The sequence below is a fragment of the Argiope bruennichi genome, chromosome 4 (genome assembly GCF_947563725.1).
Source record: "Argiope bruennichi chromosome 4, qqArgBrue1.1, whole genome shotgun sequence".
In the NCBI taxonomy this organism is placed as follows: Eukaryota; Metazoa; Arthropoda; class Arachnida; order Araneae; family Araneidae; genus Argiope; species Argiope bruennichi.
The window spans coordinates 139,039,472-139,065,996 of record NC_079154.1 but is presented as its reverse complement, the minus strand read 5'-3'; the positions used below and the strand labels follow the sequence as shown (position 1 = coordinate 139,065,996).

Genomic DNA, 26,525 nt, shown 5'->3' with positions numbered 1-26,525 from the left:
ATTTAAGTACAAGCAGACGCAGTAAGGCACAAAAGCAGAAGTAAGAAATAAGGGCTGAAACAAATGATCACTAGTCATATATAACATAGGATTCCCGGCAATGTGCAGATGAAGTACATATTTTGACCTCTGATAAAGGCAAATGTATCACTTTCATTTGATACGTAGTACTGATGGCACACTATTTTTACAAAGGAATTAATTAAACCAAAAGTGGAATTGGATCACGAAATAAGAGAATATTTACAATGAACTAAATTAAGATAAAGTTTTGGAAATTAATTTGGATTAAATTAAGAGTTATATTATAACAATTATTTAATTTATTCAAAAGTTTATAATAATGGAAAAATTATATAATTAATATCATTACATATATATATGGTAGAGTTTCAGGATAGACAGTTTTAATGAAAAAAATTTGGTATATTTATTTAAAAATTATATGAAATTATCATTTTAATTTCAAAACAATCCAAAATAAATTAACATGCATCAACAAATTCTACAAAATTCATTTAGGTATAATTTTTCCATTGTTATAAACTTTTGAATAAATTAAATAATTGTTATAATATAATAATAATATAATTGTTTTAATAATATATATAATATGTTATAATTGTTAAATAAATTAATAAAATTAAATATTGTTAAATAAAAATCACACTAACCTCCTTATTTCATTAAAAAAATTCTTTTATAGTAATTAAGACATGTCTTTCTTTTTTTTTCACTAAAAATTATGTCTAAAATAGATCTAACACTTTTATTTTTCAGTACATATATCTTCTTAATACATAATATATAAAACTTCATATATGCAATTGCTTTTAACAATGGAAATTTCTTTATTATAAAAAGTAATATTTTGTTTTTAAACATTTTAAATACATTCCATCAGACATATTAAATTTCTTAATATCAATCTTTTAGCACAAGCTTTGTGAGTTAAAAGTTATATTTTATTTGATAAGTTTAGTTAAATTAATGTTTTGTTTTGAAGTCATAGAAGTCTCATTTTAAGAGACACATCACAATCTTGATCCACATTCAGACACAAGGGCATCCGAGTCCAAATTTCATCAGTAGAAGAGATCTGAACTCATCAACAGGTTTAACTTGTCTCAGAACCACACGCATAATACATCCTAAATGGAATCAAATCTTAAACTTTTCCACTCCCCAAACCAAGATCTTGCTACAAGCCTTCTTACTGTTAAAGAGTTTGATTTCAGTTATTATTGTAATTTAAAATTAATGCAACGACAATAGACATTTGATTACAACAGAAATAAACATTAAAGAGAACAGTAAGATTTAGCTAAGTTTTGGAATTGAGGTATCATAAAGGATTAAAACACTGTAATGGTTTATACCATTATTTTGTTATAATTTAGTTAGGCCCTGTTTCTCCTTACACAAGAGTTATTTTAGTATGGATAGCAATATTAAGTTGTTATTAAGATAAAAGTAAGCCATGACATCAATCTTCATACTAGTGTAAGGACACTTGACATATAAACGATTCATTTTGGCATACATATCAAAACTGTGGTGGAATCAGATCTAAAGGCCTTATCACATGGGCAAATACCATCTACACTTTCGTGGTCAATTTTTCCGTTTTTACTCGCAGGCAACCGGTCAAGCAAGTTTTCCGTCATTGTGAGCTTTTTTCAACCAGCTTGAAAATGTAGACGATAGCGACGGAAAGATCGTTTGCAAACGAAATTCAACCAATCGTGCATGGCTTTGGTGCTGACGTAGTTGCCAAGAATGGCGCGATTGACACCAATATGAAACTAATTTGTAAACACATTTGCAAAATGTTCTATTGTCGTGTGATAAAAAATGGGTTTTGATGGACTTTATTCATCAAAAGCTGGCTATTTGGAATCCACTGAATATTCATTATTAAAGACAAATGTTACACGAAGAAATTCGTACAATAATCACCAGAAGACGAAGAGATATTGGCAAACGTAGATAATCATTAAAACCAAGAAAATTTATTTTCAAAATTAAAAAAAAAAGTATTAATGTTTATGTGAACTGCCTGCTTTTGGGGAACTGTATTTGATTAGATTAAATCTTTAATTTTTTTAAAAAATAATGGTATAATTTTTGAATTTCTAAAATATGTAATTAACATCTTCCATACAGTTGAAAAATTATTTAATTCTTAGCTGTTGTGAAAGTTAATAAGGATCAATTCATTTTCTTACCGCTGAAATATTGTTCAGCACATTATATAGTACATTTAAGGGAACTACAGAATATGAATGATTCTGTTATTGTTTAATGTTTAAATTAATAAATAGTGAAGTTTTTATTTTTAAAATTAATTGTACATCCAACTCACAAAATCGCTTTTTTAGCATATTTCTGTGTTCAATTTGATTTTCACAATTTAATCTATGAAATACCAATACAGATACATTATGCAATTTTTAGATTTTTTTTTTGTACATAAACCTGTCATTATTACTGAAAAATTAACAAAATTGATGGAACAGCAATATATCCCAGGATATAATGTATGGAATGTATTAACAGGAATCCCACTATCGAAATGTGTAAACTACAGAAAAAGCGAATAAAGAGCGATAAATTAGCCATAAAGTACACCTGTGTTTTAGGTTTACCATACAGCAATTCCCCATGACGTCACTACACACATTTTTCCGTGAGCGTTTGCCCACGAAAATGCAAACGGTATTTGGCCGTGTGATAAGGCCTTTAAACTGAGTCTCTGAGCACAGACTACTTTGCCTCTTCAAATAAAATGCACTAGTATTAAAAGTTAGACTGAGCAAACTAAAATTTAAATATAAAAACAAATATTCTGAATAAGCAGTTTGCAATTAAAGACACAATTTAAAAATCTGTAATAATAAGAGGTAAAACTCACTGTGTTAATGGAAAAAATTGATAAGAAAGGCATAAACAAATTTGAAATGATTATTTAAGTTGAATTCATTACCTACTATGTGACATAAGTGTATCTGCATAATTCCTTAAAAGATAGGTCCTTAAACGTTTCACAGAACTGTAAAAAAAGGGGGAAAAAATGATTGTATACAGTTAAAAAAATATCCATTCACAAATCCACTGCATAGATTAAATTGTATTAATTGAATTTCATATAACATTATTTTAACATTTCCTATTTATTAAAGTTAAACAAGCATTAGATTATAAATACTAATCTTAATACCTACAACTTTTTATATTAAAAAATTAGCTTTAAAATATTTTTAAAAATATGGAACTTTATTATTAAAAATGCCAAAAAGACATACTGATCTTTTGAACCATTTCCTATATAGTTTCCATGAGTAAAGAGATCCATTATATGAACTGCAAACCACCACCCATCATTAAACGAACTGAAAAAAATTATTTAATACAAAAATAAATTTAAAAATAACACTTTTAAGACTATAGTAGTAATGTCCAGAAAAACACCAACTCACATTGCAGTTCTTAAAAGTCAAACATGGAATTTATTAAACTGTTAGCACTTAAATTTCTAGCAACATTTTTTAAAGAGGGAGGGGAAAAAAATGTACTTACACACAACATATATACACAGTATTACTTTCATTTAAATTCCTATCTTTAACATTCTCCCTTCATTTATACAAATTTTAACTGGTTTTCAACATTAAATTCAAGTCAGTACCAACAATTTACAAATTGACCCAATTAAAAGTACCATAAAGTAAATTAAAGTAAAGTATATTAAAGTAACATAAAGTAAAAGAAGAGAATACTGTAGGCATTTGCTGTAAACTTTCGTTTGCAAAAAGATTTATGATAAATAATTGTTATTTTCATCATTATTTATAACAGTAAAAATACTTGAAATATTATGCATTAAAAATCTGTAACTATTCTATTCTCAGAAAATGTTTTGAATCAGTGAAATAAGAATGCTATGAAATGGAATTAAACTAAATTCAATAAAAAGAAAACAGTTATACAATTTCTGCTTTGAAATTTAAATTGTACAATGGGTATATCATTAAATGCCCGATATAAAGAGAATTGTTTAATTATCTTCGAAGGCTTCAGACAATCATGCTACTTTAGGAGTTAATTATAAAATCATTTTGGGGGATAATTAGTAAATTAATATCATTGATGATTTGATGACTAGTAAATTCTATTTATAGGTTTAACAGTTTTTAAATGTGAAAACTAAAAACGAGTAATAAAATAAAATGAGCAATAAGTTGAAGTGATTCAGAATTAGTTAAGCACGTGGTCTTCCTGGGCAGAACTAGCTGCCATTCATTTAAATATCAAGTGGTCTCACTGTTGATGTTAGTATTTTTTTTTCTAGTAGAAGCAAACTTGACTCATGTACTAGGGAAAGTGTGATCTCAGCTCTCTCCCAAGAAATTTTATGTGTAGTTCTCTAGGCCTACTACACTATGGAATAATCATGTGCCTTTAATTGTTGATGTTACCAATAAATCCTATAAAAGATAACATGTGTCTTCAAGTCATTTCACCCATGCAACAAACTTCACTATCAAATAAATTATTGTGTAATCAAGAAAAGCAATAATAATTTTTACAAAGTATGTTGGTATGGAAACTTACGGTAAGCTTATCAGACCTCACAGGATAAGATACCTTGTGTATTAACTTTAAAATTCAATTTAGAAAACAAAATTTTAGAAATAAAAAGAAAGTTTTCGGATTTAACTTTATTTTTACTTTACATTATGTGCAAGATGAGATTTGCACATTAAACTATCAGCTGTTTCTATTCAATTAAGAAATGATCAAGAATAGAACATGAAAAGCCCAGAATTGTTAGACAATTCAGATATGACAAGCAGGATACTTAAAAGATTACTTTGGGGAATATAAAAGTACACAAATTCCATTTGTTAACAACACAAATAGTTAGCACCAATAATATAACAAGGTAAATAAATGTTCATTTTGCTTTAAAGTTTGTAATTTTTTTAAAATATTTAATCTTAAAAAAATGCACAGAGGAATATTGCAAAATTCCTGTGAAATTATCTACCACTTTTAATTATACAATTAAATTCTATAAAATTACTCTTTAAAAATTATCATTTAAAATCATTTTAACTACATGCATATTAAGATTAGCATCGTAAAAACTAAGTTAAGAGGAAATAAAGCATTTACTGAATTACAAATAGCAGATTCAATATGAAATAAATATATACACAACCCAATAATCCTTCTCACATTATATAATATTTACAGGTGTACATAAACACAATTCTCCCTTATTTCCAAATAGATAAAGAGAGAAAGGTGAAAACTAAAAGTGATTTTTATTTTATTTTAATAAGCATAATTAAAATATACCATGCTAAGTTAATGACACTCATAATATCTAGTTCCATGGCAGCCAGAATTATAGAGTCAACTATATTTGATTTATTCCATGATGAACTAGTGACATTATTGTAGTATGTCTAAAAAAAATATATTATATTAGTTCAAACTACATTGTATTTATAAACATAAAACACAGAAAGCTTAAGATACATACACATAGAACCATTCATAATATAGGAAAATTTTTAAAAAAAATATATCTGGATATTATTATTATCCAGCATAACTTTCAATTTTAAAGTCTAATATTAATTTTAAAATCTTAGGGTTTCTCTATTTTCCAGAAAAAAAAAATAAATTAAGATCTTTTTTCTGGCTACTCATTATTTTTAATGCAATATGGAATACAATGATTTAATGTACTATTAACAAAACAAATTTGTTACAAAAACAATAGCATGCAGAATTTAGGTCTAGATTACAGTAACATTTCGAGTTTATATTTATAAATAATTACAAACAACAACAAAAAGAGATTTTAAAGAGAAATAAATATACAATTTGACATCTTGAAAATGTATTCATTAAGAATAATATTCAAAACAATGAACATTATTCATGTTTTCATCACAATTGTTTCATTCATAGCAATATAAAAAGCACAAAATTTACAATCCCCCCCCCCAAGAATTAAAAAACTTATGTCTGGATATATAGAAATGCACAAGATACAGACAACATCATTACAAAAGAAAAAAAAAATTAATGTTTCTTTAAATTTTAAAGGCCTTATTTAACTTTTCATCAATATTTTCAAATTCTCTTTCTCCACCTCTTTTTTTCTCTCTCTCTCTTTTTTATTTCTTTTACCGAAAGGCAAAAAATATCTGATTGATAGACATATTTTATAATATTTGTCAACTTGACATTCTCTGCTAATATTTTTTAGAATTTTTTTCCAATTCTTTCAACAGCACTTACATTTTTAGCTCATTTAAATCAGTAAAAAAATCCTTTGCTTTTTGTGTTGAACTTGACTAGCCCCTGCTACAATTAATCTAAATATTTTCATGAATTCAAAGTAATTTGAATTTTTAGAGTATTTCACATAATCAATTATAATTCACTGGGCTATAAAAGATTAATAGTTTAGGTTTTCAATTATGATTCTTTCATTACAAGAAAATTGTTTTCTATATTAGCTTATTGTTATATTAGCCTTTCTATATTAGCTTATTATTGTACCGAAAAAATGTTAAAAGCATTCTGTTTTATTTTTCCAATTTACTAAATACCCACCATTACTTCCTTAATACCCATGCAAAAAAACTGTCAATACACAATCTCAGAAATTTTAAAGAATTTGGCTATTTAATTCAGAAAAGAATTAAATTTCTTTAATATATAATCGCAATCATGTGAAAAACTGAGATGATTAAAATGCCAACCTGCAATAAGAAGCCTGAAAAATAAATGAAAGAAATCACTTACACGGGCTATGTCTCCTAAAGCTGAGAAACTTATGCAGGGATCAGTATAAAGCAATACCGAAATCATAAGGTGATACCAATTTTCACATAAATTACTGAAGAAAAAAAGAATTGTAATTATTATTTTTTTTTTTTCAAATCAAAAAGGAAAACATTCAGCTGTAAAAGAAATAATTTAATTTAATGAAACTGCAAATAAACTAAAACTTGAACAATAATAAGGATTCTCAAATGAAATACTGCTCATCAGAAAAGGAATTGAAACTTTTAAAGACATTTAAATCCGTCAAAAATGAAACATCAAAGCATAAAAATAAATAAACAAAAAAATTAATTAAAACAATAATTTCAATACAAGTAGAATAATAAACAAACAAACCTTTTAGCACTTAAAGCTTCATAATCACCACACAAAATCTACAAATATATATATATTTATTTATATTAATACACATACAAAGAATATAAATAAAATGAAAAAAAATCGTACAAAGCAAAAGCATGGATTTTTTTTTTAATCTTTTAGTATAAAATGGCAATTTAAGAAAAAGTTGCAAATAAAAGAAGACATATTTAATTTGAAAAGAAAATTAAAGCTTTTTTTGGCATACAAATCAGATTGTTTATTTTTTTCTAGTTCAACATCATCAAATAGAATGGGAATATTTCAGCAAATAAAAGGGTTAATTTCACTTAGCAAATCGGAAAACCGAGTTGAGTTTTCAATGTTAAAGATGTAAAAGATGACACTAAGTAAAGACTGATAGAACACACAATCAAGAAAAGCTATAGGGTTCTAATCACACCATAGATGATAGTAAAGTAAAATTATTTCACAAGCATTTAATTTATCTTGGTATTTTGAAATAACCAATTCAAAAAACAATATTTAAAATAGTTATGAAATTAATTTATCATTTATTCCAATTATATTCCAATTTATAACAATTTGCATTTTACACTATCACAAAAATAATTTTTGGCATAAAAACAAACAGAAAAAATTTAAAGTTCTGTGAGATAAATATTTATCTCATACTAACAATTTTTTTTATGAATCAGCAATAAAATTGGCATAGAATTAACAATGGAAGATGAAATATTAAAAAAAGTAACAAAAGAACTGCACGACCAAATAATTACATTTTGAGAAAGCATAATGTAAAGTGAGCAATTTTGCATAGTAAATTATACAGAAAAATAACCAAAAGTGCAAGTTATCAAAGACTGCTAAAAATATTTATTACCTTGCAAACAGTTACCAAGTTGCCATCAGAGGAAAATTCACCCCTCCCAAGTCTGGTCTTGCATTCTTCTTGCCAATGTTTCCATCTTATGCGAAATTCATTGAGGGAAATTCCACTGGAAGCCTAAATTTAAAAAGTAAATAAAATAAGTAACAAGAATAAAAATCATACATTTAAAATGAAAGTTCAACTAACCTATGCTTAGCAAAAATATATAAATCTTTTACATACACTGCAAAGAAGAATAAGATTTTGATATAAATTTTAGATTTAGTTTTGCACATGCATGATAATAATAATAAAGAAAAGAAAACTATAAAGTGATAAAAGAAAAGCTGAAAAGAATGTTATGGAATATTGAGCTTCATGAAAGGAAATATCACAATAGTATTCAAGAAGTCCAAAATATATATTATTAGAATAAATATTAAAAAGAACATTTAATTGATTGCAGATTAAATGGACCTTCAAATGCTTATAAATGTTACAGGCTATTTTATGAATTTTGCATTTTTGATTACATATTTTTTTTTCAAAACTTTAAGGCATTTTTAACAACTAAAGCAGATATGTGATTTTTTTTAATGATCAGAAATGCTTGCTTTGTCAAACTACATGTGAAAATGAGCTCCAAGAAATGTAGTATCTTTCATTTATAGTGTGAATAGACAAAAATAATATATTTTTTAGAATATTTTGTGTAACTAATATTAACAACAAAAAAAAATCAAATCTTTACAGCAGAAATAAGCTCACACCTGACTTTATGCAGTATATTAAAAAGCAACTAGAAGAAAATATTGTAAAAAAGAATGCATTTAAAAAGGTGTTAGGATTTTTTTTTTTTTTTAAAGTTAAAAACCTTTTTTAAACTTAGATTTCAATTATAAATCATACTACCTACTTGAAATCGTATACATTCACATGCAATTCAAATTCAACAATATTCAATAATTCAAATTGTATCTCCCAGAAGAAAAGTTTAAAAAAGATAGAGTGTAACTATAATAAAAACAACAATGAACTTACTCCATACATAGGCATCTTCTTCATTAGCTCATCAAGGCTAATAAAATCTTCTCTTTTAGATTTTTGGTGCATGGAAAGTAAAGATCGAGCAGGAGCTATTTTCCCTTGCAATAAGAAGTGAATTATCTGAAAAACATAAAACAATCAATTTACCAATAATGTAGGAATGGCTTTATGTTAAAATGATTTTATTATAAATGTTTGCAATTACCAAAAAATTACATTTATTAGGCTATCTGAATGAGAATATAAAAATCCAAAATGATTTCTTGTTTTTTTTAGTTTTTCTAATCCATACAAGTATTTAATGAAATATTTATAATGCATTTCAATCTTTTTTATTTAAAAGACCTTTATTTAAAAATATGATTCTCAAAGGCAATTCCAAATAAGCCCACAGGTACAATTATGAAAATATAATGTTTTAAGAGTATGCAACAATAAAAGACATTTTTGCCTAAATACTTGATTAAATTAGAAATAAATAAATAAACAACTACATTATTCAAAAAGAAATTTACTAAATTTGGATTTTTAGTACAAAGTCAGAAGCATTAATTTGATTTCAAATTGACAGATAGTATGCAAAATTCTCTATTATTTCTACAGGGAAACAAAATACTACATTTTAAGCTATGGCAGCTCAATTTGAAATTTTAGAATCTGACCAATATTGAGTGAGATTCTATTTTAAAAAATACTCTAGCTGAATCGATGAGAATTCTTTTGTAGAAAAGTTGCAAAGATGTAAATATTGTACAATTAAATCCATAATAAAATTTATTTCCACCAATATGGAATTATCAATGCAGTAGAATAAAAATTAATACTGTTATGGATCACCGGGTTCACCTGTAGTGGGTGTATGGTGTGAGAACACAATCAGCAGGTCTCGGTGAAAAACGATGTTTATTTAACACAAAGACACTAACACAGAGACGACGAATATATAGAGCCGAGCCGAGCACAGGACAGCACACGACAACAGACAGTAGCCCACAAGTAGTAATCGACCACAGTACACAAAGCAGCCAAACAGAATTTAACAGGAGACAGGATAATTGAAGCTTCGCTTTACGGTCTCCCCAGACAACTTCTCCACTGTCTTCTCACTTTGTACTAAACCAACTTTGTAACCAACTGCCGACCCACTACTACTCAACTGGAGTCGGTCCGAGAACCTTCTAGACCAATCAGGTATATCACGGTTCCTGATGGGCGGATTGTTAAAATTCTTGAAGTTTCCAGCATTATCTATTTTATTGACAGAGTCATCGCCAAGCTCTGGGATCACTGGCTCGGCAGCCGAGCAGCATCCAATACAGATGATTGTAAATCTGTCTTTCCGGTGACAGAACTAACCGTGCTGGGAAGCAGCACTTCAGGTTTGTAACAATAATAACCCTTGTCAAAATGACAAAAAAAAACTTACGAGTGCAATTGCTTTACTGGATAAAATTAAAAGGCAAACTAATTTTAAATAAGTCATTGTACATCAATTAAGACAACTGACAAATTAAATTTTATCATAATACATTTCTTAAAATATAAAAAACTCTGCATCAAAAATAACTTAAAAAAAGGATAAACAAGAACATTAAAATGATACTGGAAAGGATTCTAAATCAGACAAATGTATTCTATAATCAATGAACAAAGCATGAATATCAGAAATCGTTGTAACATATTTCTGTTAAAATTATTTATCATAGTGGTAAAATGACAAATTAAGCAGAATTAATAGAAATTCATTAATATCTTATATCCAGTGTATCAAACTATTGTATAATCCACCTAATGACTGTTGGCATTCGTCTTAGTCATTCCAAAATCGGTTAAAAACAAGAGGAGCCAGTATTGCTATAATTATGCATTGGTTGAACAAAAGACACAGAAAACAGTCATAAATGCTTAGAGATATTTGGAAAATGAATGTTCCCACAACCAGTTAAGTATCCCACTTTCTCAATCCATTAAAAGAGCTACAGAAGCGACTGGTGTTTCAATGCGAACTGTTAATCACATTAAGCAGGAATTGAAGAATAAAGATAATGTAAAGTCACCCTGGAAATGAAAACAAAATGGAAAATTAATTTGTTAAATTAATCTACCAACTTGGACGATTTTGACTTTGACATTATAAGACAAATTGTCAGCAAAATTTTATGCCAGAAATGAAGTACCTTCTCTAAGCACTTTTCTACCATCTGTTAAGGGAAAGGTAAATTGTTCGTGGAAAGTAGAAACACTAAGACACATTCTACAGAAAATTGGATTTAGATGGAAGCAATCTATAGATAAGAGAAAATGGAAAGGCATAAGTTGAAGTACAGGTATTTAAGAGATAACAAAAAGCACTAGGAAAACAAATGAGTTATTATCTATTTAGATAAAATAATCTATAACAACTTGTCAATTAGGAAGTGTTGGTAACTCAACAATGTTAGAGCTGTCATCAAACAAACTGCTGGGATAGCAATTAATCGTTGTTCAAGAAAAAAGAATATGTAAAAATTATAGAAGGGGTAATTTCAGTCTTTCAGCTTGGAACACCCAAAGTGAGATTATCATGGCCAGACGAACTAAGAAGTAGCTACAAGAAAACTTCTTCCAAATATTCCTCCACATTGGGTAATTTGCATGAACACGTTTCTCACCACAAATCCTGTACCTTCAAAGCATTCCACAAGGAAAAAGCTATCAGAATGGTTAGAAGAATGTAACATTCATTTTGATATTAACATGCAAAAGCATGACTTGTATGATTTAGTTGTATCCAATGCCCCTACATACAAGATGTTTTGTGTTGATGAAATTTTAAATGCAAATGGTCTTGATGTTTTAAAATTCTGCACACATCATGCATGTGCATCCACAAAAAAGTATGTTCGGAATAGAAATGATCTAAAAGATATGACTATAAATGGTCTTCAAAAGATAGCGAAGGATGAATGGAACAGTTTCTGTTACCTTAATGAAAAGAGATACTGGATGATTAACAATTTATTTGGCAAATTATTGACGAAATTAGTTTAGTTGTAGGTGATGACTCAGATGATCTGATTTTGAATTTGATAGCGAATCCACCTTACACAGCACTGAAGTAATATTGTAGACACACACCCTTTTAAAGCAGCAGAAATCTTGTCGGTAAGGATCCAAATAATAATGAAATCCATAAATTCTTCAGAGATTTTCATTTTACATTGAAATTATAACTCCTGCATCAATATTAGTTAGCAACATTGATGTAACTAATAATAACTATAACAACATGTAATATTTAGTTTTAGATGATTTTAATATTTTTCACAACAAAATTGAGCATTCATAAGCATTTGTACCTTTTTTTTCTTTTACATATTTTGCATCCTGATTTTTCAGAATATATAAATTTTCCTATAAACGATTCTTATGATGCTTAAATATTTCTAATGCTTCAATAATATAGATTGTTAATGTTTAAATTGGAAAATCTTTATTATTGAGGGAATTAAGGCAAAAATATCTCTGAAAAGAAATAAACTGCTTTGAAAACCAATGCATAGTAACATAAAACTTCACCTGGCTAATGTTAAATAATATTAAATTTTATTATATAAGGAAATAAAGATTCTTCTTCTGTCTTTTGATTTGTGAATATTGTGTGAAATTTAGTATGTGGTCTTAACATTAAATTTGCAGTTATAATAATTTTGAATTAATTACCATTCTCAAGAAGTAAAAAAAAGTTTTGAAATTTGACAGTAACTGCATTTTGAATTGATAAAGATTTGTTCTTGCTAACTGCTTGTAAAGCATCCTTTGAACTTTTGAGTGAATTTAGCACTTTTTAAATTATTTTGTTAAGATCATTGAAGACTCAGAGGTTGAATATATTTAAATAATAAAAGCAATTCAGAAGTGAATACAAGTTTTAATTTATACATTGAAGAACCAAAAAAATAATAGAACTATAGGTGATATTTTGACACGATTATAATAAAAAATGCAAAGGATAAAGAGAAAAAAAAAATCGAATTGCCGATTAATTTGATTTAAAAACGTTCTAATTAACTACATGGAATGCTTGGAATAGTTTATGAGAACTGAAAAATGCCCAAGAGATTTTTACAATCTGAGGGAGATAGCATCAAAAAATCTTTTATTGAAATACTAAATAATAAGTAAGCATATTTCATTCCATGACTGGTTTCAAGAACACTAGGCCACCTTTCCTCTTAATTCCAGGATTAATATTTCATTGTATTCGTAACTTGCATTGAACCTGTGCAGCCTAATTATTTGTATTATTATCTAACTGAAGTTTAGTAATTGAAAATTGGTTCACTTTTTCTTTTCTTTCTCTCTCTCTCGTTTTTTTTTTTAGACATTAATTTAAGCATATACAAATCGAAAAATTATATAGTTTAAAGAAAATAGAAACATGCAACATTTGTGTACTAAAAATTACAGAACAACTTTTTCTTTAGATTAAATTATTTCAATAAATTGTCAGCACATCTTTTGCAGCAAAAAAAAAAAAAAAAGCACTTGAGGAGGGAGTACTTTTTGGAATAAAGGACTTGAGTATTTTACTGACTGTTTTCTTTAAACACTAATCGTATTTATCCATATGCCATTGATATGCAGAATAAAATATCATGTTCGAGTATACCTTCAAATATTGCCGATTTGAAAAAAATATGGGGTAGACACCCCTACATTCTCCCTTATCCCGTCCCCGAGGATCTGTATAAAATGTGAAACTGTATATGCAAATGACAGTTATTTGACTGAAATTAGAAATGTTGGATTTTTTAATTCAACCATATGATATATGATTCATTCAGCCACATAATTATATTATTTCATTTGCCTTGAGTTTTTAAGTTCTCAGATATCAAATCCAATAAGCTGGGGGAAAAAAATAACTGAAAGGTGGCAAATTTCCCCACTAATGGGCTAACTGGGAAAGTCTTGATGTGCTGGTTGCTTTTACAGCTCATGCATTTCTTACTAATTTGATGTTTTTGACTCTACTACCAAGCACCAACAATAATGAGGTGGATTATGTAAGTGTACCAAACAAGAGCATATCAACAATGTATGCAACTTTTCTATTTCCTTAAAATATTGTTTAAAATTGTTTTATAAATTCAAGCAATTTGAAACAGTATCATGGCACAAATTAAAAAACACTATGTTGTACAAAATAAAAAAAAAATAAAAAAAATAGTGTGATGAAATAAAAAGTGCAATATTTTATGAATTGATGTTTAGCAAAATTAACACACAAAAGTAATCAATTGAATTGTAAATAAACAAAACATTCACCAGGTAACAAATTCCAAGAAAAATTAATTTAATAAAGATTACAATCACTTTTGGTAAACAACAGCAAATAATGACTTTGCCGTTGTTAAGAGTTACTGAAAAAAAGGTTAATTCTTTTTAACTTTAGCAAGATTTACAGAACAAATCCATGTATTTAAAGATGAACTTTAAACTTCTTTATAACTTATTAATGATAAGATTTTATACTGATATACTAACAGTATCCCAATAATCAGGGTGAAGACAAGGTTCTTCTGTTTGAATTAAATCTTCCCTTTTCTTTTCAGCAAATACAAAATGCCATTTGATCCAATCTAAAAGTTTGTATAACACTCTTGAACCTGAAAAGAAAAAAAAAAAAAATGTGAGAAAGGAAAGCATTTAGTTATCAATTATATTACAAAGAGTTAATTAGACATATTGGTTATATCTTCTACCTTAATTTCATGTAGAATGAAATCAACTTACCTGAATGTGTGTCAATAATTAAAGACTGAAGCAAATGCCACAGCAATTCAATGTCTGAGAACATTTGTCGCTAAAATCAGATACAAAATATAAACATTAAAAAAAACTTCTTTGCACTGTTATAACATATAACTGTCATAGTTCAGAATTTTAAATCTATACTTATATAAAGCTCAATGTGTGTGTGTTTGTGTGTTGGCGCTCCACAGGACAGACCGTTTGACCTACAGCTACCAAATTTGGTATATGTATAACTTGGCTGTCAAGAATGTGCATCTGGGGTTCGTTTTATTGAATTTTTAATTAGAATTTTAATTATTAATTAAAAACTAACTTTCGCCCCCAAAAAAACTTTTAATTTTCCCCACCGCCAAATGAGTAAGGTTTCAGTTTTTTTCCCCACGCTAATGAGGCTAGGGTTAAAATTTTTCGGCCAATTATTTCAAACGATTCTGTTTATTTTCATAATGTTTGATGCCTTTAAAATTAAATATTGTTAATTAATCGATCTTTCAAATTCATTCTGAAGTATTTTTTAATTAAAATAAAACAGAAAAAAGGAAATTGAAAATTTCTAATCCGCATAACGTTACCCCAACTGGCGTAGAAAAATTCATGCCTTTGTGTTACCATAATTGGCATTGAAAGTTCAAGCATGTGCATTGTGTTCTGATTGATGACAGCTATTATCAACAGATGCGATCTTGATTTAAATTATTTTTAGATTAGTTGTATGATTTTGTAATTAAATTGTATTTATGTTAGTTATATATTTTTTGTATATGCTTATAGTTTTAAGTACATCGTTTTTTAAGTAGTTTTTTTTAACTTGTTTTATACCGATTATTTTAAACGATTCGTTTCATTTTCTTAGTGTTTGATGCATTTAAAATTAAACATTGTTAATTAATCGATCTGCTCATGATGAATCTGAGAAAATTTTGTTGACAAATTCTTGAGATATTACATAAATTAAGAAAGATATTCTTTAGTGCCCATAAAGTTTAAATGCTCAGTGACTCTGTTTTCAGTAATCATATAAAAAAATGCTTTGTTTCAGTAAAAAATATTATTATATTAATTGCAGATTAACCCGTTCCACTTTAATTTAAAGCATAAATTCTACAGGAGCTAACAGAAAGTTAGAGAGAGATATATTACGTTATAACTGAAGGCCTTTATAATATTATGAGTGAATTATATGACAATCAAAATGTGAAGTTTTAAAATATTTTGATGAAGAAGCAATTAACGTAGGAATTGCATAAAATATTTAATTATTAAAATTTTAACGAACATTAAGATTGGCGAACCGGCTGGTCGCCAAAGGCGGATAGTAAAAAATAAAACACAATAAAAGGAAGTTCAAATAATTCAAGCGATATCACCTTCAATTAGCAGGAAATAGAATGATCTTCAGTTTTAAATCTATAATCATTTCAAAGTACAAGGGAAAAAATATATAGCAAAAAATAGGCAGTTAAATCCATACAATTCTTTAAAATATTTTTTTTCCCCGGGACTAATGAAATCAACTGTTTCTCATCTTATGTTACAAATTCAGAGAGAAAAAGTCAAAATAAAATTAACACAGGATTTTAAATTTTAAGTTTCATCATTCACAAATGGGCAAATCAACTGAAAATGATATCTAAAACCAAAATTCATATTTTGATAGTTTAATCATTTGACTATTTCTTACGTTATCATAAAGCTTTTAAATCATAAAAGCAATCTAATGTAGTTCCACAATAGATTTAATAACCTTAAAAATATAATTACATTACTATTACACGAATTATAATTTTCTTAATGTTCTTTTAAGCTACCTGCTTTGTTTTAGATTATTCGTATTAACACTATAAACTTACAAATATAAAAGGATTGTTTATTATATTTTGCCATTTAAAATATATGCTGAAAAAGATTTCTGATTCCACAATCCATATAAGAATCTCATTATTGTTTTAAAAGTTTTCATCTAGGATAAAAATCCAATTACCAGTTATTTAAAAAAAATTCTTAATGGGGTTACAATAAATATTACTGAAACAGAGAATTACCTTTTTAAACATTTCAGTATTCAACATATACAAAATAAACCTCACAAGATTTAAAAAATACAAATTTAAATTACATTTTTGTTTAAAATAACATCACTATAATCAGAAAATTGTGCATGATTGGAAAAAATCTGGAAGCATAACAGGTACGAAACACTCTTGCTTATCTTACAATACAAAAATTGTTACATTTCAAAGGATATTCTTTTTGAATGTAAATACAGCCAAACCTCATTTAATGAGTGATTCATATAACCAATAAAACAAAATGTTAAAAATAATGGTTAACTTAACGGTTAACTAAATGGTTATTTTGCAAAACCAATGACAAAGTGATGCACCTTATTGCTGCTATACAATTAGTAGCAAATTTAATAAAATAAAATCAGAATAGATGAATCAAACATAAAACATTAACATCCATGATATTACAAACTAGAGTTCGCATCTCCTTAAATTTTTTTATTTATTATTAATAATTAATGCATATGAAATCTTTTAATAATGAAAATAGAGTTATTTTAAATTCACAATTACTGATAAATTTTCTTCATAATTTTTTTAAACTTTTTTATATACAATGCATAAGAATAATCGAAATATATTTTTAAATGTATAAGCTGAAACATAAATTTTGACATAAAACACAAAACAATATTTTTTTTATACACACTCGGTAATGTCATTTGCAATATGGTGAAGGAAAAAACTTTTATTTATCAATATTTTCTTACTTTTTATAAGAATATCAATTTTCATTTTTTTTTTTCAGGCGATTCATTTTTAAGACCTTTTAGTTTCAGTTTATTTACTTTATCTCACAAAGGAATTTTATACTTTAAGATAAATTTTAAATATAAATAGTAGCTTGCCACTTTAATGCAAAGAATTAATGCCAGAATAAGCATGCACATTTAATTTGTTGGTTTTTGCATTTACTAATAGGGGAAATATTTTTTTTTTTTTTTCTGATACATATTCAGAAATATAATTTTAAAAAAAGTAAGAAAGTCTTAAATTTGCACAAATTTTGCATTATTGATATTAATTGTATTATTGAAATAAATACATATATACATACATTTCATTAGTGAAAAAGTATTTTTATTTAAACAGGCTACATAATAATACTGTCAAAATATGGAGAAGAATGTTATTTTATAAACTATGCAATTTTTAAAAATTAAAATTGAATGCATCAAATTTTATTTTGAAATTTTATTTGCAACTATATTTAACAGTAACATTAGTCTTCTAAGATATTGAGATAATAATAATAATAAATGCAAATTGTGAAGATTGAGGAGGGAAAAAAAAGTAATTGATAAAAGATGGTATTTTATAATTCCTAACTTATTTTGTCTGATAAAAAAATTAACATAGTAACCTAAATTAAAAAATCAATTAGTATATAATTTGATAGTCTGAATTATCAAAATGATTTTGGAATAAACTATCTAATTAATTGGTGTCAATAAAAATAAACAAATGAAGGGGAAGGAAGAGAACTTAAGATTCCCCCAAAGAAATTAGAAAATCTTTACCTCTTATTGATAAAAATACTTAAAAAGATCTGAATTAATGCAATCATAATAAAATGTGCAAAAAAATTCCAGTATTTGATTGAATTTACAGTTTTTCATTACTGATAAATGTTTAAATTGCTATCTTCAGGCTCCTGTGTTCTTAGTTCAAATAAAACAATATAAAAACCACATATCAATCACTTCAAGGGCACAGGCACCCCACACAAAACATAATTTGAATTTCCTTCATCCTTACAATTGAATCATGCACATGAAAACAACCAAATCAAGGCTCTGCCGAATGGAGTGTTTAAGGGCAAGTCTGGGCTTATAGGAATAATGGGTGTTTCATGTTACAAGTAAGACGTGGGAATGAATTATGCTTGTTAAATAAAGTTCTGCTGTATTTGGATAAGTAAAATAGATGCTGTAATCTTAAAGATCATCATCAAATCATATACAAAACATAAGACTGAAATAATACTTCATGCTCATTTATCAAAGATTACTAAAAACTTCAGAGAACATTAATAGTAATTTAAATAATAATACTTACAAGATCAATCAATTCCTCATCCCCTGTAGATTCTGTAATATTCAAAAGAATATAAAAATAAGATTTAAAATATGTAACAAAAGCATTTTTTTAAAAATTAGACACCTTTTTTTTATCACTGCATTTAGATATTAATTCTCACTAAACTTAATACATTAAAATTTTAAAGATATTTTTTCAAAAGATTTGAAAAGATATTACACCAAAAAATTATAAATACCAATTGCAGAGTGCAGTTCCTCAATACATGCTAACAGAACACATCGATACTTTTGGCTAGTTTTTGCAATTCTGTAAAAATGGGGAAATTAAAAACTAAATTTCTAATGAAAAGAACTACAAATAATGCAATACTAATATTTCAATACAATAATAACAAAAATGCAATAATAATATTCATTCCAATAACTTACTCTAATCGTTGTCTTTCATCTTGCATGCCAGGAATTCTTGTATTTAAGGTTAAAAACACACCTGCAAATATAGTAAGTTTAGAAATGTATCACATAACAAAATAAACATTTTAATTATAATCATAAAATAATATGTGCCAGTTTGAAAATAGTTTTTGCTAACCCCAACAATTTATGAATGAAGGTTTTTTTATTCATTACAATTAACCAAGTTCATAAAATCTAGATGTAACCTCATTAAATATTTGTGAAATTATTTTTAAATTGTTTTAAGCTACACAAATGATTTATTTAACAATAAGTATTATAGAAAAAATTAATAAAAGTTCAATTTTGTAACAACAAAATACCAAGAAAAATGTTCAATAAAAATTTCATGTAAAAAATAAAATAAGAATCTGAATTTTAAAAAAAGAATGAATGAAAATATAATCTTTAAAAGGTTTACTTAATTGCTGTAAAGGCCTTATCACACGGGCAAATACCATCTACACTTTCATAGATAGTTATCCATTTATACCCGCAGGCAACCGGTCAAGCAGGATATTCGTCATCATAGACTGCTTTCAACCGGCTTGAAAGTGTAGATGATAGTGATGGAAAGATTGTTTGCAAACAAAATTCAACCAATTGTGCATGGCTTTGGTAGTGACGTAGTTGCCAAGAATGGTGCGATTGACGCCAATATGAAACTAATTTGTAAACACATTTCCGAATCACCCCTTAAAAGACGGGGAAAAATACTGTATGGTCGTGTGATAAAAAAATGGGTTTTGATTGACTTTTTTCATTAAAAGCCGTCTATTTGGAATCCACTGAATATTCATTATTAAAGAAAAATGCTACACAATGAAATTCATACAATAACTATCAGAAGATGAAGAGATATTAACACCCGTTGATAGTCATCAAAACCAAAAAAAATTATTTTCAGAATTAAAAAAAATTAATGTTTATGTGAACTGTCTTCTTTTTATGAACTGTATTTGATCTGATTAAATCTTTACTTTTTTTTTAAATAATGGTAGAATTTTTGAATTTCTAAAATATGTAATTAACATCTTCCAGACAGTTAAAAAATTATTTAATTTCTATGCTGTTGTGGAAGTTAATCAGGATCAATTCATTTTCTTACCGCTGAAATATTGTTCAGCACATTATATAGGGAAGCACATTTGAGGGAATTGCAGAATATGAATGATTCTGTTAATGTTTTAATTAATCAATAACAGTGAAGTTTTTATTTTTAAAGTTAATTGCACATCCAACTTACAAAATCACTTTTTTAGCATATTTCTGTGTTAAATTTGATTTTCACAATTTAATCTATTAAATACCAATACAGATACATTATGCAATTATTAGATTTTTTTTGTACGCAAACTTGTCATTATTACTGAAAAATTGATGGAACAGCAATATATCCCAGGATATAATCTATGGAATGTATGAACAGGAATCCCACTAATGAAATGAGTAAACTATAGATATTCACCAAACAGAAAAAGTGAATAAAGAGCGATAAATTAGCCATGAAGTACACCTCTGTTTTAGGTTTACCATATAGCAAATCCCCATGACATCACTACACACATTTTTCCGTGTGCGTTTGTCCACGAAAGTGTAGACGGAATTTGGCAATCTGATAAGGCCTTTACGGATACTTTGAAGTAATGCAGTATAAATGTCCCAATGACTATACCATCCAACATTTTTTTTTAATTTACAAAACAACTGCTGATAGATACAGGCAATCATTAAATTAAGCAAAAAATAATTTTTGGAATAGAAGAAATACAAAGTCTTACAAGATATTTCTTTTTATTATTTATTTAAAAAGAAACCTAAAACTTCATTGAAAGAAATGCAAGCAGAAATAAATGCAAAAGTCACCAAGCAAAACGGATAAATACATTTGACATTCTGAATAAAGTTTGAAAATAGAAAAATTTAAAAATAACCATATTGCAAACAAACAGAGAGCTTTAGAATTAATAACAGAAAATATAGCGATATACTTTCATGAGGATGAAAGCTGATATGCATGATACAGTGTACATGTTAGGACTGTATTTCAAACTAAGGAAGACTTTTATATAGTAGCACTTATTTAAAGTTTTATTATATAGAAAGTGAAATTAAAGACATTTGAAGTCAGAAATTTGCATAAATAATTAAATTATATTTAAAACTTCATATTAGCTAATTTCAATAAACTATCATAAATGAGATAACACCAAATAGTGATAAAAGATATGCAATTTATAAATAAATAATTTATACAGATAAATCATGTAAAAGAAAGATTAATAACACCTGTAAGCATTGCTATCTTTACAATGTGGGCAAATGCCAGAAATTAAAAGAGGCAATGTTATATGTATGATAGAGGCAGATATCTGGGGGTCAATCCAGAAAGACACATTGAAGAGATGAAAGTTACAAAACTATGCCATCTAGCAGGGCTTATTTTATTTGTAAATTATCTAGTATGTTTATTAGCACTAGAATAGAAATATTTTCAAATCTAAGTACTTAAATTGAATGGAACAGCTTTTTGCAGCAAATGATTTTCATTTTTTTCTCCCACATTATTCAGCAATTAAATATACTTTTGTCTCAGTATTTTGAATCATCAAACATAGATTACGCAAGTTCCATGATTTTACTTTTCCTTCCAAGTCACAGATATAGTTATAGCACAAGTTCATACCTATCTTGGTGTTATTACTGTGATTTAAAGAAACATGTGTCTTCATGTAAAAACACTGCATAGTCAGGGTTGCCACTCAAATCTGGAAAAAAAATTATCTGTGTTTTCCTGTATGTATAGTCAAGATTCAAGAAAATGCGCAAATAGCCCTTGTGTGCTAATTATAGAGCACTATGATTTTAAGGAGTGGAAAAAGCAAAGACAGGAAACAACAATTTAACATTATTCGAAATAATAGCATATTAAAAGAAGGTATATATTTACATAAAAAAAGATTTCTCTTTATTTATTATCTAAAATTAAGTAAGGCAAAAGCATTAGCATTAAGAGGAGGCATATTTCCTCTCGTCCTTTAACTGTAAATCAAACAAAATTAAGGAATAAAGTGAAATAAAACAAACATTTTTACTATCAAGATACAAAACATTTAAAGATTACTCAACAAAAAAGCATTAGATTACTTTTCTTTATTTATTCGTTTTTGTATATTTATGTATTTGGACATCAATTTCTGCAACTTCTGTAGATTTTACAACCATCAGTTTCATGGAGCTAATCCTTAACAAATAAGTACAACATTTGTACAGCCTAACTTATATTTTAAAACTATTTCACTTACAGCGGATATATGTGAAAATATTTCTGCTATATCAAATACAAATATGACACAACAAGTTTTAATGCCCATAAAAATTCAACTTTAAACTACTGTTCTTGAACTAAAAAGTTTGAAATCAGTTGTTTTTTTCCGGACATTCAATTTGACATTTTCAGATTTGACATCTTTTTCTGAATTCCTTTTATCCAACATCAATGATGATTCTTTTGTACTGGTAGGCAGTCTTGTATGTTTTTCTCTTTTCACATGACTAGTAAGGGCCTGTTTTCCCATATTGCTTAGGCTTATTACCTTCTGACAAAGCAAGCAGTACATGACAAATGGATTTTGCAGAACTTCTAGAACCTCTTCAACAAAATCAAGAATGATTTTTTTTTTTTCTTCTTCATCCAAGTTAGAAGTTAATGTTGAAAGAAAACAATATATAAAATAGTGGCAAAAATGAATGAATGAAGGATCTGAAAAAAACCCTGGTTTGAATTTAATTACAACAAAAAAAAGCATCAGTACAAGTTGTGTTTAAAATAAATTTTAAAAACTAAAACAAAAAAACTCTAAAAATTTTTTTTACAAATTGAGTGACAGTTATGTTAGTACCATGAAAAAGGTGATTCTTGTTTTATAAACTGATATAAAAAAATAATTTCTGTGGAACAATTATTTCGGGCATAACAAACAAGCTATAGTTTGACTTAATCTTTATTATTTAAATAAACATATTAAAATTATTTCATTCTGATGGTTGAAAATAACACAGTGAAATTAGAAATGCATTTACAAATCTCACTGTTAGACAAAAGTACAATGACAAATACATGAAATTTTTTTTTCATATCATAGATCTCTAGTATATTAAGTTGAAGAATAACTATCTCTTATATTAATGAATAGTTAATCATTAGATATATCATCTGCATTATTGATGGAAGAGGATGAATAGCAAGATTTTATTCAGCAGGATATAGTCACAAAAAAAAAAAAAAAAAAAAAAAAAAAAAAAAAACATAATCTAATAAAATGTTTTGCAACTTTAATTTATCAACAGTCATATTACAGTAGATTTTGAAGCCAATAAAATAATTTAGAAACCAAAATTTGTTAAAGTTTTAAATAGAATTTATTAAAATACAATTTAAAGAATTTAATTCTAGCCATTATTAAGAGAGAAAAATATATATTCATGAATATCAGACATTTTATTAGATGCTTTAACCTGGAAGAAAGCTGACACTGGAGTGATTGGGTATATTTTTTTTAAAAAAAAAAATGTGCTATTGATTGTAAAAAAGCATTATTTGATTATGAGTAATAAGTATATTAATACATTTAAAAAGTATATTTCTTTAGTTATGAAAACATTTTTAATGCTTAATGAACTTTTCCATACTAAAAAATTGCATAACTTTATCAGCAGTTTAAAATCTGCATACACTTCTTGCAAAAAAAAAAAAAAAAAAAAAAAAAAATGCAAGTAAAATTATTTATTTTACAAAAAAAAAGTATTATTTATTTTACAAAAAAAAAAAGTTATTATTTATTTACAATTTATGCAAGAAATTTTATTTTTATTATTTTTAGATCTTTAACATACGACACATGGCCCTTTGTCATGTTTGGTCTTTTTGAAAGAAACTCCTGTGATTCACTAATAAGGGGAAGACACAAGTGGAAAATTCAATTTGAGATGACATTTAATATAATGATAGTATATATTCATGAAAATAGTAAAACGCAATAGCTAGCCATTTCTGAGAAAATAGCCATCAAAATTGTGGTAAAGTTTATATACTAATAATTTGCTTTCTGCATAGGTATTCTCCGTAGCAAAGTTGCCTATGTAACGGATTCATGTATGAAAGGTCAGAGTTCGAGCCTGGCTGCAATATTTTGCTCCTTTTATTTTTTAAATAATACAAATTCAATTAATAATTTACAAAAAGTTTTCACTTTTTTATCTAAAAATAAATATTTATTTATCTAAATATATAATAATAATTATAATGTTAAAAGAAAAAGTCTAGAAGCTTTTTTTAAATTTTGAAAACTATTTAAATTTAATTAACAATTTATAAGTAGTTTAAATAGTATGTTACTTATTTTTCATGCAAAAATAAATGCTTATTCTACTAATTCTAGATGCATAATTTAATGTTTAAAAAAATAATAAGTATAACTTAAATAGTCAAAAATATTAATCACATAGTAAGAAAGAATTTATTCAATATTTCTAAAAATTTATCCTACAAATATTTATTTTCAACTGCATACAAGAGGCAGAATGATAGTTATCATAAAAACATTCAAAGCAAAATATATTTCAATATCTTTCACAATTAATAAATAATGACTGTACACAAGAGCAAAGTTTCTTTAAAAGAACTATAAGATAATGAACTTCCTTTACATTTAAAAATAACTCTTTCATCAGAAAGTCAAGCAGAGTATCATGTGTACCTTATCATTTTATTAAAAATTGGTGATGACAGGGTTGCTACTCAAATCTGGAGGGAAAAAAATCCTGTGTTTTCCCTGTAAGTATATTCAAGATACAAGGAAATACGCAAATAGCACCCATATTGGTTATAATGCAATATGATTTTAAGGAGGCAAAGGAACATTATCCGAAAGAATAGCATATTAAAAGAATGTTTATATTTACATTAAAAAAAAAAATTCTCTTTATTATCAAGAATTTAGCAAGACAAAATTTCCATATTAAGGTGCGAGAGATATATTACCTCACATGCTCATTATTTTTAAGTTACACAAAACTAATTTTGTGTAATAAAAAAAAAATGGGTGAATTAAAAAAAATAATAAAATTTTAAATATTAAAATGTAATAAAATGTGGGTGAAATAAAAAATTTTTTAAAAAAACACCAAACATTTTTTTGTTATGATACAAATCATTAACGATTACTTAACAAAAAATTATTACAAAGCAAGAATACTTTCTTTATTCATTTTTGATAATTTATGCATTTGTGCAACTTCTGGAGATTTTTTTTAGTCATTCAATTCTTGAACCTAATCTGTAACAAATAAGGTATGACAGTTTTGTATGGCCTAACGTACACTTTTTAGCTATTTCACTATTAGTGAACGTATGTTAAAATGTTTTTGAAATATCATTGAATGCATAAAGGACGATTGAATGCAACAAGTTTTAATATCCACAAAAGTTTAGCTTTAAACTAGTACTCTTAAATTAAAAAAAAGTTCAAAATCAGCTTGTTTTTTTTTTTTTTTTTTTTTTTTTTGGCATTTTTGGAATTGATGTTCATCTTCTTTTGTGTTCCTTCTAAATATTAAGTATGATATCAATAATGACTCTTTTGAACTGCATGAAGTTTTATATATTTTCCTCTTTTGGCATGACTAATAAGTGCTTGCTTTCCCATATTATTCAGGTTTATTATCTTCTTACTAAGTGAGAAGTATGCAACAAATGGATTTTGCAGAACTTCTAAAATCTATTCAGCAAAATCAAGATTGATTTCTTTAATCCCTCCAATTTGCATTAAATACGGGTTTTCAGCTACTCATTGGTTTAAACATATTATTTAATCTATTTTGTAAAAGCTCGCAGTTTCTCAAACAATAAACAAATTAGTCAAACTCAAATATGGTAGGCTTAATATCACTACGCTGCTTCTGCAGATTGAAAGTTGCTCTTTGCACTAGAGAAATGCATTTTGTTCTTTCATGCAGTTCCAGAAGTTTCGTGCATGCTCATTAGCATAACCC

At 26.7% G+C, this 26,525-nt stretch overlaps 1 protein-coding gene across 1 annotated transcript in view; it reads right to left on the bottom strand.

Annotated features, from left to right (window-relative positions):
• The window catches only part of LOC129965910 (nuclear pore complex protein Nup85-like), a 58,718-nt gene that overhangs the window by 29,108 nt on the left and 3,085 nt on the right, over positions 1-26,525 (bottom strand). Inside the window, exons 4-15 of the mRNA XM_056080188.1 lie at positions 19,446-19,506; positions 19,253-19,323; positions 19,033-19,064; positions 14,888-14,957; positions 14,639-14,760; positions 9,104-9,229; positions 8,075-8,197; positions 7,207-7,244; positions 6,829-6,922; positions 5,365-5,474; positions 3,306-3,392; positions 2,987-3,052 (exon numbers count right to left, since the gene is read on the bottom strand). Of these exons, the coding sequence (XP_055936163.1) occupies positions 2,987-3,052; positions 3,306-3,392; positions 5,365-5,474; positions 6,829-6,922; positions 7,207-7,244; positions 8,075-8,197; positions 9,104-9,229; positions 14,639-14,760; positions 14,888-14,957; positions 19,033-19,064; positions 19,253-19,323; positions 19,446-19,506 (1,000 nt within the window). The remainder of the gene's footprint in view (positions 1-2,986; positions 3,053-3,305; positions 3,393-5,364; positions 5,475-6,828; positions 6,923-7,206; positions 7,245-8,074; positions 8,198-9,103; positions 9,230-14,638; positions 14,761-14,887; positions 14,958-19,032; positions 19,065-19,252; positions 19,324-19,445; positions 19,507-26,525) is intronic.